General features: G+C 49.1%; 1 protein-coding gene across 1 annotated transcript; it reads left to right on the top strand.

The window, feature by feature from the left end:
• The first annotated feature begins 1,509 nt into the window (after positions 1 to 1,509).
• On the top strand, positions 1,510 to 14,663 carry LOC144674517 (uncharacterized). The gene is made up of 2 exons (XM_078535827.1): positions 1,510 to 2,289; positions 11,906 to 14,663. The coding sequence occupies exons 1-2, from the start codon at positions 1,888 to 1,890 to the stop codon at positions 12,683 to 12,685; spliced, it is 1,182 nt and encodes a 393-aa protein (XP_078391953.1). The 5' UTR covers positions 1,510 to 1,887; the 3' UTR covers positions 12,686 to 14,663.
• Positions 14,664 to 15,249: the final 586 nt, after the last annotated feature.

Here is a 15,249-nt window from a genome sequence, read left to right as displayed (position 1 = left end):
CGACTGAAGCTCTTTTCACATTCAGAGAAGGTGAACAGCCCCTCCCCTGTGTGAACTCACTGGTGTTTCAGCAGATCCCTTGTGCTTTTCAAATTCTTCTCGCAGTCAGAACATTTATACAGTCTCTCATAAGTGTGCACTCCCTGGTGTGCCCGAAGGTGTGATAAAAATCCTTTCCCACATTCAGTGCAGGTGAACAGCCTCTCCTCTGTGTGACTGTGGCATTGAGTTTCCAAATCTCAGTCAAAGAGTCATAGAGATCCACAGCACAGTAAAAGGCCCTTCAGCACATCGAGTCTGCGCCGGTCAAACAAGTACCTAACTATTCTAATCCCATTTTCCAGCACTAGCCTTGTATGCCATGGCATCGCAAGTGCACATCCAAATCCTTCTGAAATGTTATGAGGGTTTCTGCCTCTACCACCCTTTCGGGCAGTGAGTTCTAGATCCCCACCACCCTCTGGGTGAAAAAATTCTTCATCACATCCCCTCTAAACCTCCTGCCCCTTACCTTAAATCTATGCCCCCTGGTTATTGATCCCTCCACCAAGGGGAAAAGTTCCTTTCTGTCTACCCTATCTATGCCCTTCATAATTTTATACACCTCAATCATGTCCCCCCTCAATCTCCTCTGCTCCAGGGAAAATAACCCCAGTCTATCCAATCTCCTGTCATAGCAAAAACTCTGCAGCCCAGGCAACATCCTGGTAAATCTTCTCTGCATTCTCTCTAGTGCAATCACATCCTTCCTATAATGCAGATTCCAGAACTGCACACAATACTCTAGCTATGGCCTAATCAAAGTTTATACAGTTCCAGCATAACCTCCCTGCTCTTATATTCTATGCCTCAGCTAATAAAGGCAAGTATCCCATATGCCTTCTTAGCCACCTTATCAACCTGCGCCGCTACCTTAAGGGACCGGTGAACATGCACACCAAGGTCCCTCTGATCCTCGGTACTTCTCAGGGTCCTTCCATTCATTTTGTATTCCCGTGCCTTGTTTGACCTGCCCAAGTGCATCACCTCACTCTTATCAGGATTAAATTCCATTTGCCGCTGATCAGCCCATCTGACCAGCCCGTCTATATCCTCCTGTAATCTCAGGCTTTCCTCCTCACTATTTACCACCCCACCAATTTTTGTGTCATCCGCAAACTTACTGATCAACCCTCCTACATTCAAGTCTAAACCGTTTATAAATACCACATGACAGATAGTTTAATTCCTTTCAAGATCGCCACATTGACACAGCTTCTCCCCAGTGTGATTGCACTTGTGTTTTAACAAAAGAGAGGATCAGTTGAAACCTTGACAACATGCAGAACACATGCATGGTTTCTCCCTGCTGTAAGTGGTGCTGTTTGTGGGGCAGAAGTGAGTCACAGTCCCAGTGACCAGGAGAGAAAATGATTTACGCATTAATTTTATTCTACTAGAGAAGAAAAAATATTCCACAGAAACTGGAATTGTCTGCTCTGAAATTCTATCCTGGACTGACAGGGATGACTTTGTAAACTCCTTTTCCAGGGCATAAGGCGATGAAAATTTACAGACATGAAACTCAAATCAAACATCACGTCAAGGTCTGATGTTCACTTGATTCATCAGGACCTGAATATCATCGGCCTTTGAATGTAGAACGAGAAATTTTTGTCTGTAGGAAAGGATTTCAAACTTCAATGTGACTGGAAAAGCAGCAAGACACACACGTACACCCGAGTGAGAGTGATCCAGTGAACTGACTGTGGAAAGAGCTTTAACCAGTTACAGAGCCTGAAAAACACCACATCATTCTCAGCAGAGAGAAAGTGTACCCCTTTTTCTGTGTGTGGACGAGGCTTCAACTGATCATTCAACCTGGAGAAGCACAAGGACACCCGCACCATGGAGAAACCATGGAAATGTGGGGACTGTGGGAAGGGATTCAATTATCCATCCAAGACAGAAACTCATCGATGCAGTCACACTGGGGAGAGACCGTTCATCTGTTCTGATTGTGGGAAGGGATTCACTCAGTTATCTACCTTGTTAACACACCAGCGAGTTCACACTGGGGAGAGACCATTCACCTGCTCCATATGTGGAAAGGACTTTATTAAATCATCTACCCAGACTGAACACAAGCGAGTTCACACTGGGGAGAGACCATTCACCTGCTCTGTGTGTGGGAAGGACTTTACTAAATCATCTACCCTGACTGAACACAAGCGAGTTCACACTGGGGAGAGACCATTCAGTTGCTCTCACTGCGGGAAGAGATTTGGACGGTCATCCAATCTCATTTTTTTTTTTTTTTTTTTTTTTGTAAAAATATACTTTATTCATAAAAATCTTCAATCACATTCAAAACCATTTCAAAAACAACATTACAAGGGTACAATCCAGGTTAAACTTTTACAAAATGTATCACCAGGTGCATCAGTACAAACAATATTACAGTCATTTACAGCCTTTCATTTTGATCTGTACAGCCCGAGGGGCTCTAAACAGTTCCCAGTCTCTCGGTGCGCTGTGGTAGAAAGGTCTTAGACAGCGACCCTTCCCCATTGCGCCTTTGCGGCAGCTGCCCCAAGCTTTAGTGCGTCCCTCAGCACGTAGTCCTGGACTTTGGATTGTGCCAGTCCGCAACAATCGGTCGGGGACAAATCTTTGTGCTGGAAGACCAACAAGTTTCGGGCAGACCAAAGCGCCTCTTTCACTGAGTTGATGATCCTCCAGCTGCAGTTGATGTTTGTCTCGGTGTGTGTCCCTGGGAACAGCCCGTAGAGCACAGAGTCCTGTGTCACAGAACTGCTCGGGATGAACCTCGACAGCAACCACTGCATCTCTCTCCAGACTTTCTTTGCAAAGGCACAATCCACCAGGAGGTGAACAACGGTCTCTTCCCCACCACAGCCACCTCGAGGGCATCGTGCAGAGGGGGTGAGACTCCTGGCGTGTAGGAAGGATCTGACGGGGAGGGCCTTTCTCACCACCAGCCAAGCTACGTCTTGGTGCTTGTTGGAAAGTTCTGGCGATGAGGCATTCTGCCAAATGACTTTGACAGTCTGCTCGGGGAACCATCCCACAGGGTCCACCCTCTCCTTATCCCTCAGGGCCTCTAGGACGTTACGTGCTGACCACTGCCTGATGGACTTGTGGTCAAAGGTGTTTTTCTGCATAAATTTTTCCACCAGGGACAGGTGGTACGGCACGGTCCAACTACTTGGAGCGTTCCGCGGCAGTGTGGCCAGACCCATCCTTCGCAACACCGGGGACAGGTAGAACCTCAGCACGTAGTGACACTTGGTGTTTGCGTACTGAGGGTCTACGCACCGCTTGATGCAGCCGCACACAAAGGTGGCCATCAGTATGAGGGCGATGTTGGGCACGTTTTTTCCCCCTTTATCTAGAGGCTTGTACATCGCGTCCCTGCAGACACGATCCATTTTCGACCTCCAGATAAAGCGGAAGATGGCTCGAGTGATCGCCATCGCGCAGGAGTGTGGAATGGGCCAGACCTGCGCCACGTACAGCAACAGCGAGAGTACCTCACACCTGATGACCAGGTTCTTACCCGCAATGGAGAGGGAGCGTCGCTCCCACATGCCCAGTTTCCTTTTCACCATAGCCACTCGCTCCTTCCAGTTTCTAACGCATGCCCCGGTCCCTCCGAACCATATCCCCAGCACCTTCAGGCCGTCAGCCCTGACAGTGAAGGGGACAAAGGATCGGTCAGCCCACTTCCCAAAGAACATGGCCTCGCTCTTCCCACGATTTACCTTGGCTCCCGAGGCCAGTTCGAACTGGTCGCAGACGTGCATCAGTCTGCGCACCGACAGCGGATCCGAGCAGAAGACGGCGACGTCGTCCATGTACAGGGAGGCTTTTACCTGAGTGCCTCCACTGCCTGGGATCGTCACTCCTCTTATGCCCGGATCCTTCCTGATGGACTCGGCAAAGGGTTCTATGCAGCACACAAAAAGGACAGGCGAGAGAGGGCAGCCCTGCCTGACTCCAGATTTAATCGGAAAGCTATCTGTTTCCCACCCATTGATTGAGACTGCGCTACTGATGTTAGTGTAGAGCAGTTGGATCCAATTTCGAATTCCCTCCCCAAAGCCCATTTTGGAGAGCACATCCCCCATGTAGGTGTGCGATATTCTGTCAAAGGCCTTCTCCTGATCCAAGCTGATGAGGCAGGTATCCACACCCCTGTCCTGTACATAGGCAATCGTATCCCTGAGCAGCGCCAGGCTGTCAGAGATCTTCCTGCCTGGCACAGAGCAGGTCTGGTCAGGGTGAATCACCAATTCCAGAGCGGATTTGACCCGGTTGGCGATGACCTTGGACAGAATCTTATAGTCCATATTCAACAGTGAAATGGGTCGCCAATTTCTAATTTCCTCCCTTTCCCCCTTGTGCTTGTAGATGAGGGTGATGATGCCTTTCCTCATGGATTCTGACATGCTGCCGGCCAGGAGCATACTCTCGTACACTTCTAGCAGGTCTGGGCCGATCAAGTCCCACAGAGCCGAATACAACTCCGCCGGCAGGCCGTCGCTTCCGGGGGTTTTACTCTTCTCGAAGGACTCGAGGGCCTTAGTCAGTTCGTCAGGAGTTAGCGGTTTGTCTAGGCTCTCCCGCGTACTGTGGTCTAGGACCTCCGTGATAGAGGACAGGAAGGACTGGGAGGCCGTGCTGTCCGTGGGCTTCACGTCATACAGTCCGGCATAAAAGGATTTGCTGATCCTCAGAATGTCGGACCGTGATGACTTTACTGAGCCGTCTTCTTCCTTCAGGCTGCTGATCACAGAGCGCTCTCTGTGTACCTTTTGGAAGAAGAAACGTGAGCACGTCTCATCCTGCTCCACGGAGCGGACTCTGGAACGGAAGATGATCTTGGAGGCCTCCGAGGCAAAGTGCGAGGCTTGCTGGCCCTTCACCTCTTGGAGCTCCTCCTTGACATCGACCCCCATCGACTGCAGCCGGAGCAGATTCTGCATCTTTTCCTGGAGTCGGGACATTTCCCTCTGTTCCTTTCTAGCTTTCTGGGTGCCTTTGAGGATGAAAAACCTCTTGATGCTTCCCTTGATCACTTCCCACCAGTGTGTCAGGGACTCAAAGAGGGGTTTCACGGTTCTCCAACCTTTGTAATCCCTCTTGAGCTCCTCAATGTTCTCTGGGGTCAGCAGTTGCACATTTAGCTTCCATGCCCCCCTGCCCACCCTCAGGTCTTCCTCCAAGTGGCAGTCCGCCAGTAGGAGGCAGTGGTCAGAGAAGAACACCGGCTTGACGTCGGTGGATCTGACTGTGAATGCACGGGACACAAACAGGAAGTCTATCCTGGAACGAATGGACCCGTCTGGCCGCGACCAGGTGTATCTACGCTGCGCTCCGTCTGCAGGGTTGCTGAAGACGTCGTGCAGCTTGGCATCCTTAACTGTTTCCATCAGGGATCTGGACGTAGCGTCCAATCTGCTTCCGGCCCTGCCGGATCGTCCAGCCGCATCGATGATGCAGTTGAAGTCCCCGCCCAGAATGACCGGCCTGGAGGTCGCCAGCAGCAGTGGGAGCTGCTGAAAAACCTCCAGCCGCTCAGCCCCTTGTGCCGGGCCGTACACGTTAATTAACCGGAGTGGAGCGTTCTTGTACATTACGTCTGCTACCAGGAGTCGCCCGCCCACCACCTCCTTGACCTCGGAGACGGTGAAGTTGCCTCCCCGCAGCAGAATACCCAGGCCGGAGGAACGAGAGTCGTTTCCGCCCGACCAGATCGATGGCCCGTGGGACCACCATCGTGACCATTGCCTGTAGGAGCTGAGGTGCGGTATCGCACACTCCTGCAGAAACAACAGGTCAGCTTTGACCTTGGCTAGGTAGTCCAAGGTCGCAACACATCGCGTAGTAGATTTAATGCTACGCACATTTATGGATACAATCTTTAAACCCATATTAAAGCATTTATTCTCCTACCAAACCCACTGTCTCTGAGAGTCCCAGACCTTTAGTCTGCTCCTTCATACCCGTAGTGAGCTCAAATTCCTTCACTTTGGATGGGCTGAGGTAGATCTCCTTGGCCGTGTTCTGCTCCAGTGGCATCTGGAGGTTCACGTAGTGAGCGGATTTTGAGATGACCTTTGCTGGAGAAGCTTCTCCAAAACTCACCCCCTCTGGGGGGTTGCTGTTCCCGGCTTCCTGGAGCTGGGGTGCGATGATTGCCTCACTGCTCCCAGATTCCAGGGGCTGTGGTGCACTGGCCTCCTCAGGTTGCAGGCAAAGTTGGGGTGCGTTGGTCTCCTTGTTGTCTCCAATTTTCTGGAGCTCGGGTGTCTCGTCCTCCAACGCCCTGGAGCTTTGCCGCCTCTTCTGTCGGTGCCGCTCTGGCACTTCCTCATCCGAAGAGCTGCTGCCCTTGTCATCCGTGTCGGATGGGAGACGCCTCTTGCCGCTTCTCTGGGAAACGCCTTTGCTTCTTCTTCGCTCCCTCTTACTTTTCTTGTTCTTCACCGTCCGCCACTCCCCCTGCTGCTTTTCCACTGCTGCCTCCTCCTCCATTGATTCGCTGTCCTGAGGACTGGAAGGTTCAGGGGGTGGTGCTGTTGATTGGCTCTCTGTTGCCTCAATCTCTTTCTCCACCTTGTCTCTCTCTGTGTCCTCCTTTGTCCCGTTGAGCTCCCTGGGGGCCTTGGTGGTTGGAGTGACACGGAACATTTCTTCTGCTTCCCCGTGGTCGGCTTTGGCTGCCTGTGCGTAAGTACGGCAGCGTTTGGGGCAGGTCCTGTAGAGGTGACTTGCCTCGCCACACAGGTTGCAGCACTTGGCCTGTTTGCAGTCTTTTGTCTGGTGCCCTTCCTGTTTGCAGATCTTGCAGAGGGAGGCGCTGCAGTTGGCCGCCACATGACCAGCCTTGCCGCATGAGCGACAATGCTTGGGTTGCCCAGCGTAGACCAGGTAGCCACGGTTTCCCCCGATAGCGAAACTGGAAGGAGGGTGGAAAATGGCTCCCTTACCATCGGTCTTTAGCGTGACCTTAAACAGGCGTTTGCCTGTCCAGATCCCCAAGTCGTCTCGAATCTCAGTGCCGCTCCCCACCTTATCGAAGTACCTGGTGAGGAAGGTGACCACGTCGGCGACAGGGACGAAGGGGTTGTACACATGCACCATCACCTCACGTTCCCGTTGCAACGGCAGAGAAAAGTGCGGCTCCGCCGTCAGGATCTTCATCTCCGGCAGGTCTCTCTTCTCCTCGAACACCCTCAGGAGCCGGACGCAGTCTGCCACTTGCTTGAACGTGACGTCAAAATAACCACCTTTGCGGGAGTCGTGCAGGGTGAAGATCTCCGTAGCTTGGAAGCCGCACGCCTTCAACAGGATCCTCCTGGTGAAGAAGCCCCGATCCATAGGTGATCCTCCTTCGTCGCTGTGGTTCACCGTGACTCGGACGGTGATAGGTAACCCACGGTATGAATTCGGATTGCGATTGGTTTTCGCCCTTCCATCCCGACCTTGCCATGGCAGGACCATGGTGTCGCCCCTGCAACACTACACTTGATCTTAGCCAAGAGGCCGAGAAGCCAATCTCATTGAACATCTCCGTGTTCACACTGGGGAGAGACCGTTCACCTGCCCCGTGTGTGGGAAGGGATTCACTTGTTTAACCAACCTCACATCACACCAACTTGTTCACACTGATCAGAGACCTTTTCAATGTTCTGTCTGTGATTCTGGCTTCAAAAGCACAAGGGATCTGCTGATACACCAACGCAGTCATGCCGGGGAGAGGCCCTGCTGTCTGTCCTGAATGATTTCATTTCACTAACAAATGTTGAAATGTTTGCTCCACACCCACAGGGTTTCATCTGTTTAAAGCCACAAACAGAAAGGTCCAGTATTCTCCTGGAGTTTGAGACAAATCAGCTTCTAAAATGATGCAGAGTTTCAGCCAATGAGGGAGATCCAGGCTCAGCTCCGCCCCTCATTCACTCCGATTGGTTGGAGGACCATCCGATTCGCCTCTTGGTCCTCCAGTCCTGTCCCATATTTCTATTGGTCCGGCGCTGCCGTCAATCACTCCCCGGGCATTGTGATCTGGAGCATGCGCAGTGCAGGTGATGTCCGTGGACAGACGCTTGTTTGTCTCATCTTCAGGCGGGAAGGAGGCGGATAAGCGGAGGCAGCGTTAGGGGCAGTGGGTGGGAGGGGAGGCTTCACAAACACCCAGTGGAGGCCTCAGCACCCCCAGTAAGAAAGTACCGGGCCCGCCTTTGCACCGAACGGAACGGCAGCTGCGGGCTTTCTCCCGGTGCCAGGCCCGAGTGGACAAATGTGGGTTAATGAAGGAAATGCAGCAATGGGTTTGTTAATGAGAAATCACCTTTAACTCACTTTACTGATCCTGGAGCAGGAGGAGGGAATGGTGTGCATTTCTATCCTGGACTGACAGGGATGGGTTTTGGAAACACCTTTTACAGGGGGTGAGAAGGGGAAGATTTACAGGCGGGAAAGTCAAACCAAACATCACATCCAGAGCAGACCCGATTCATCAGGACCTGGATATTATCGGCCTTTGAGTGTAAGCATTGAGTTCCAGGTCATTACCACTCACTATTAAAAAAGAAGTGATTCCTCACATTCCCTCTTTATCTCTTCCCGAAATCTTAAATCCGTGTCCATAATTTTTTACAATCAAATAATGGGAACAGCTTTTCTTTATCTACCTCATCTAAACCTATTATTAACTTGTACACCTCTATCAAATCTCCCCTCAGTCTCCTTTGCTCCAAGGAGAACAAGCCCAGTTTCTCCAACCTAACATTGCAACTAAAATCCCTCGTCCCTGGAACCATTCTGGTAAATCTCTGCATCCTCTCAAGGACCCTCACATCCTTCATAATGTGTGGTGATCACTGGTTTGCACAGACCCAGATGTTCTGTGTTCGTGTCTGTGATGTCATCACACACTGACAGTAGCTCAGTGACATCACCCCGCTTCCTGGGTATTTCCTCAACTGGGAGATTTTTCTCTGACTCCAGTGCTTCTGATATCTTTCCAGCTGCAGGCTCCAGCAGGAGATTTTAATATTGAAAACTGAAATTGTTTCAGATGTGAGTGTTTTTGACTATTGCTTTTCGTGAGAGATTCCATGGCTCTGGGGCTGGTCTGATTCTTCTGCTGTGGATCTGAATCCATGCCCATCCATTGCTCTGTTTCAACACTCTCTTCCCTGATCACCTCTCTGCCATTGTCTAACTTCCTCTGCCTCTAATATTGGGTGTATTTTAGTTATGTTCAGCATTTTACTGTTCCTTCTGCTGACCATGTCTAAATGAGGTTTCCACTGTTGCCCATCCCCTGACCATGTGCTGCTGGCTTACCAGCTCTTTCACTTTTGAGCTTATATTGACCATCAAATTCTGCACCATTTTTATTGCCTGTAATTCATTCTACAGACCCTGAATCATTAACTCTGTTTCTCTCTCCACCAATACCAGCATATATTGCCAGTCACCAGTTGCTTGTGGAGAAGATGGTGTTTGACCTTCTTGAACCTCTGCAGTCCATGTGGTGAAGGTGCTCCCACAATGCTGTTAGGTAAGGAGTTACAGGATTTTCACCCAGTGATGATGCAGGAAAGGTGATGTATGTCCAAATCAACAGTAAGAATTTGTGTTTATCTGACACCTTTAACATAAAACATTCCAAGGCATTTCACAGAAATTTTACAAAGGTACATTTACCAACGAGCCACACGATGAGATATTAGGACATAAATTTGGTGAAAGAGGTTGGTTTAAGTTGTGTCTTAAAAGAGGAAATCAAGTTAGAGAGGATTGGGAGCAATTTCCAAAGCTTGGGCCACCAATGATGGAGCAATTAAAATCGGGAATGCTTAAGAGGGTGGAATTGGATAAGTGCAGATATATTGGAGGGTTGTGTGGCTGGAGGATATTACAGAGATAGGGATGATCGCAACCATGGAGGAAAACCAAGGATGCTGATTTTAAAATGTTTCTGCCTCTGACTTGGGAGCCTTTGTAGATCAGCGATCACAGGGGTGATGGATGAACAAGACTTGGTCCAAGTAAGCACAAGAGCAGCAGAGTTTTGGATGGTGGAGGTTGAATCTGGAAGGACGACCGGGAGTGCGTTAGGGTTGTTAAGTCCAGAGGTGCTAAAGGATTGGATGATGGTTTCAGCAGCAGATGAGCTGAGACTGGGATGCAGTCAGGCGGTGTTACTGAGGTGGAAATAGGCAGCCTTGGTGATGATGCGGATATGTAGTTAGAAACTCATCGTGGGGTGAAATATTTCACCATGGATGTGAACAATCAGATTCAGTGTCAGGCAGTTCCCAGGGAGAGGGACGGAGTCAGTGACTAGGCAGTGGAGTTTGTAGCAGGGACTGAAGACAATGTCTTCAGTCTTCCCAATATTTACTGAGGAAAGCTTATGTATTGAGCGATGCTTATTGGGGAAAGCGGTGATATGGCATATTTAAAGGAGAAAGGAACAGCACCTGGAGAGAACTGTTAAAAGTATTGAGGAAGCAAGCAGTGGGTGTCATGGACAACTTAAGTTCGGAGAGGGTACATAGGAGACAGGAGAGAAACTAGAGAAAGTTGTTCGGGGCTAGGGCAGGGGGAAGCTTCAGAGGAACTTTGGCCAGGTGGGCTAGTGGAAGGGAAGGAAGCAGTGGAGGCAGCTGAATGGATGATCTTGATCTTAGTGACAAAAGTCTGTGAGCTCCTCTCTCTTACTATTGGAAGTGAGGGTGGAGGAGACAGTGGAAAAAGGTTTAAGAAAGATGATTTGCATGAGAGAAAAGAAGCCTGGGGTTTTATTTGCATTGGAGGATGATCCTAGAATAGTGAACAGTTATAGCGGGTGAGAAAAGAAACCTATAGTGCGTTATGTGCTTCAGCAAGATCTGGGGGTGGATGGTTAAACCAGTTGTCCGCCGTTCAAGTCTGCATCCCTTGGAGCTAAACGAACGGACATGAGGGTTGTACTGGAGGGAGTGTCCAGGGTGAGAGAGAGTCAAGGCTTCACTCGGAACTAGAGCATCAAAGGTGGACATGAGGGTGTGGGTCACCGTTTAAAAATAAGGGGCCACTCATTTAAGACAGAGAAGAGGATTTTTTTCTTTCAGAAGGTTGTGGAATTCCCTTCCTCAAAGGGCAGTGGAAGCAGAGTCTTTGAATATTTTTGAGGCAGAGTTAGATAGATTCTTGATAAACAAGGGGGTGAAAGGTTATCGGGGGTAGGCGGGAGGTTACAATCAGACCAGCCATGATCTTATTGAATGGCGGAGGAGGCTCGGGGGTCCAAGTGGCCGACTCCTGCTCCTAAATTGTATGTTTGTATGTTAAATGGAGGAAATTTCTCCTCATGCAGTGCTAGATGTCAGACGTCAGGACAGTGTGTGAGTTGGAGAGGAACTTGCAGGTGATGGCGTTTGTATCCACCTGCTACTCTGGTCCTTCTAGGTGTTGGAGGTTGAGAGTTTGGGAGATTCTGTCAAAGTTCTGGTCGAGTTGTAGATATATAAAATCTCTCTCTCCGCCCTTTGCCCCTCTCACCTCGCTCTCTCTCTCTCTCCACCCATAGAGGCCAGAGTCTTGTGCATGCCCAGACCAGGTGACAGGTTCTTTACCCTGAAGGACATTGGTGATCTAGTTGCATTTTTACGACAATCCAGCAGTTTTCATGGTCACTTTCTCCCAGTGCCAGCCCCACAAATGACCAGATTCATTCAACTCAATTTCACAACCTGCCTTTGTGTTTTTGTGGGTTCCCTCTCACTCCCTTTTTTCTGTTTTCAATCAATTTCACAGGATATTAGAAGGGGAGGATTTGCAGTCAGGAAACTGAAATCAAACATCACATCAGGATCTGGCAAAGTTGTCCAATTAATTGTATCCTGAATATTACCGGATTTTGAACATGGAAGGAAAAAGCACCGTTCACGTTGGAGAGGAACCATACACTTGTTCTGTCCTGTCGAGACACAAGCAGAGTCACACTGGGGAGAAACTGTGGAAATGTGGTGATTGTGGGAAGGGATTCAATTATCCAGTTAGGCTGGAAATTCATCGGCGCATTCACACCGGGGAGAGGCCGTTTACCTGCCCCAAGTGTAGAAAGGGATTCACTACCTCATCCCATCTGCTGACGCACCAGCGCACTCACACTGGGGAGAGACCGTTCAGCTGCTCCAAGTGTGGGAAGGGATTTACTCAGTCATCCAACCTGCTGACACACCAGCGGATGCACACTGGAGAGAGGCCCTTCACCTGCTCCGAGTGTGGGAAGGGATTCACCATTTCAGCCCACCTGCTGAGACACCAGCGAGTTCACTCTGATGAGAGACCTTTTAAATGCCCAGACTGTGGGAAGTGCTATAAAAGTTCTGGGGAACTGATGTCCCATCAACGTGTTCACACTGACGAGAGACCGTTCAGATGCTCTCACTGTGGGACTGGGTTCAAGCAATCATCTGACCTCACTGTACACCAGCGCACTCACACTGGGGAGAAGCCGTTCCCATGCTCCGTGTGTGGGAAGAGATTCAATCAGACATGCACCCTTCTGCGACACCACCAAGTTCACACTGGGGAGAGACCATTCACCTGTTCCATGTGTGGGAAGAGATTTGGTCGGTCATCCACACTGCTGAGACACCAGCAAGTTCACAAGTGACTATAGTGATTGGATTTTTCTGTTAATCACATCCAGGACTGAATAGAAGAGCAGCAAGTTCAGGAGAGACAGAATCTGACTGAAGAAGCTGTTTCTCACAGATTCTGTCTCTCCCACATTCGGGGGCAACTTTTTTTCAATGGTCACCCCAGTGACTGAATATTCATGGGGTTTTGGGGGCTTTTGTGGGGAGAGTTTTCCTGCCGCCTCTGTGTATTTTGCAGTTCCTCTGATTAGCATCGACAATTAGAAAGTGCTGATTAATCCTTGCTGACAATTCTTAGTGACTTCCACATTCTTCACAGTGACACCTCCATCATGAAATTAAATTATCAAGGAAGGTTAAACAAAACAGTAAAATATTTTACCGGCACATCAATAAAAGCTTCATCAATCAACATCGATATTGATGATGTTTGGAAGTCGCTGATTCAATCATTTCTGACACAGCAGCAGCAACATTTGGTAAAGGTGGAACCCACAACAAAGGCTGGTTTGAGACCCACTCAGCAGAGATGAATCTGTCATTGAAGCAAAAAGCAAAGCCAACCTGATGCACAACATAAACCCGACAGCTAGAACACTGCATAACTTGAAAGTCTCCTAGACAGTTGTGCAAAAGACAGGGAGGAGCTGTGTAAGTAAACACTAGATCAGCCTGTGTCAAGAAATCCAAACTGCCTGTCACAACGGGAACTATGTGCCATGTATGATGGGATCAAGAGGGCGCTTGGTCCGACCATCATCAAAGTTGCCCCTCCCATGAAATGGGCAGATGGTGAACTGCTGACTGACAGAAGTGAGCAGGTTGTCACTGGGTTTAACACTGGGAGCTGTAATCCCTGTGAGACAGACATCTCCCAGTCTCTGTTTAACTCTCCCCAGCAGCTTCCTGTCAGGGCTGAGTTGGACGAGGAAACCTCATCACTTGAGCTGAAAAAGGCCATTGATTGTTCAGCAAGCAGAAAGGCAACCGGCAAGGATGGAATTCCAGCTGAACTGCTCAAGCACAGAAAGTCCCATCTACTGTCACACCTTCATCATCTCCTCCTCTGTTGGAAGGTAGGATCCGTTCTACAGGACATGTGTGAAGCAAAAATCATCACAGTAAACAAAAACAAAGGTGACAGAGAAGATTGCAACAACTACAGGGGCATCTCACTCCCTAACGTCACTGGGAAGACCTTCACTAGCATCATGCTTAAAGACTTCATCTATTTGCAGACTGTGTGTATCCAGAAGCAGAGTGCAGTTTCTGTGCTGGCAGATCTACAGAGGACATGATCGTCTCCAAACACCAGCTCCAAGAGAAGTGCACGATTAGTATTTAATCTAAAATGCTGCCGGTTCCTGGGCTGAGAAATGTGAAAAGTTATAATTACTGAGTGAAAGTAAACCTTTAAGAATGAATCACAATTGACTTGTACAATTGGAAAAGGCACAAAAAATGTGATTCCCTGAAGATAAGCTTCACCCTTGAGGTTATGCTTCGGAGCTCACAAGTTGTGGGAAGCCCCATCCTCTTTAACACTTTTTGGTCTAAGATGGTTGAAGCTCTGTTTACCTGTGAAAGCTCACTTCTTTAGTTTTATTTTTCTTCAGCTTTATTATAGTCATTTGGAAAGACACCTGAAGAAACACCAAAAAAAACACTAACAGAGATTCATAGAGTTATACAGCACAGAAACAGGCCCTTCGGCCCATCATGTCCATACTGGCCGCACCTATCTATTCCAGTCTAGTTTTCCAGCACTTGGCCTGTGTGGGGCCACTGTATGCTCTGGCATTTCAAGAGCTCATCTAAATACTTCTTAAATGTTGCCCGGGCTCCTGCCTCTACCACCCCCTCAGGCAGCGTGTTCCAGATTCCAACCACTCTCTGGGTGAAATTTTTTTTTCCTCAAATCCTCTCTAAAGTTCCCGCTCCTTATCTTAAATCTATGCCTCCTGGTTATTGACACCTCCGCTAAGGGGGAAAGTTTCTTCCTATCTACCCTATCTCTGCCCCTCATAATTTTGTACATCTCTGTCAGGTCCCCCCTCAGCCTTCTCTGCTATAAGGAAAACAACCCTAGCCTATCCAGTCTCTCTTCATAGCTGAAATCCTCCAGCCCAGGCAACATCCTGGTGAATCTCCTCTGCACCCTCTCCAGTGCAATCACATCTTTCCTCTAGTGTGGCAACCAGAACTGCACACAGTACTCCAGCTGTGGGACCCTTGCTGTTTGTAGTGTACATTAATGATTTAGACGTGGAATATAGGAGGTATGATCAGTACGTTCACAGGTGACACGAAAATTGGTGGCGTCATAAATAGTGAGGAGGAAAGCCTTAGATTACAGGACGATATAGATGGGCTGGTAAGATGGGCAGAGCAGTGGCAAATGGAATTTAATCCTGAGAAGCCCACTTGCATTTTAAAAAGCTCTAACATAACCTCCCTGCTCTTATATTCCATGCCTCAGCTAATAAAGGCAAGTATCCCATATGCCGTCTTCACCTTATCTACCTGTGCTGCTGCCTTCAGGGATCTATGGACATGTACACCAATGTCCCTCTGATCC

Source organism: Cetorhinus maximus, unplaced genomic scaffold (genome assembly GCF_964194155.1).
Source record: "Cetorhinus maximus unplaced genomic scaffold, sCetMax3.hap1.1 HAP1_SCAFFOLD_681, whole genome shotgun sequence".
NCBI classification, from domain to species: Eukaryota; Metazoa; Chordata; class Chondrichthyes; order Lamniformes; family Cetorhinidae; genus Cetorhinus; species Cetorhinus maximus.
Note: the sequence above shows the minus strand (reverse complement) of the source record. Positions and strands in the feature narration are given on the sequence as shown.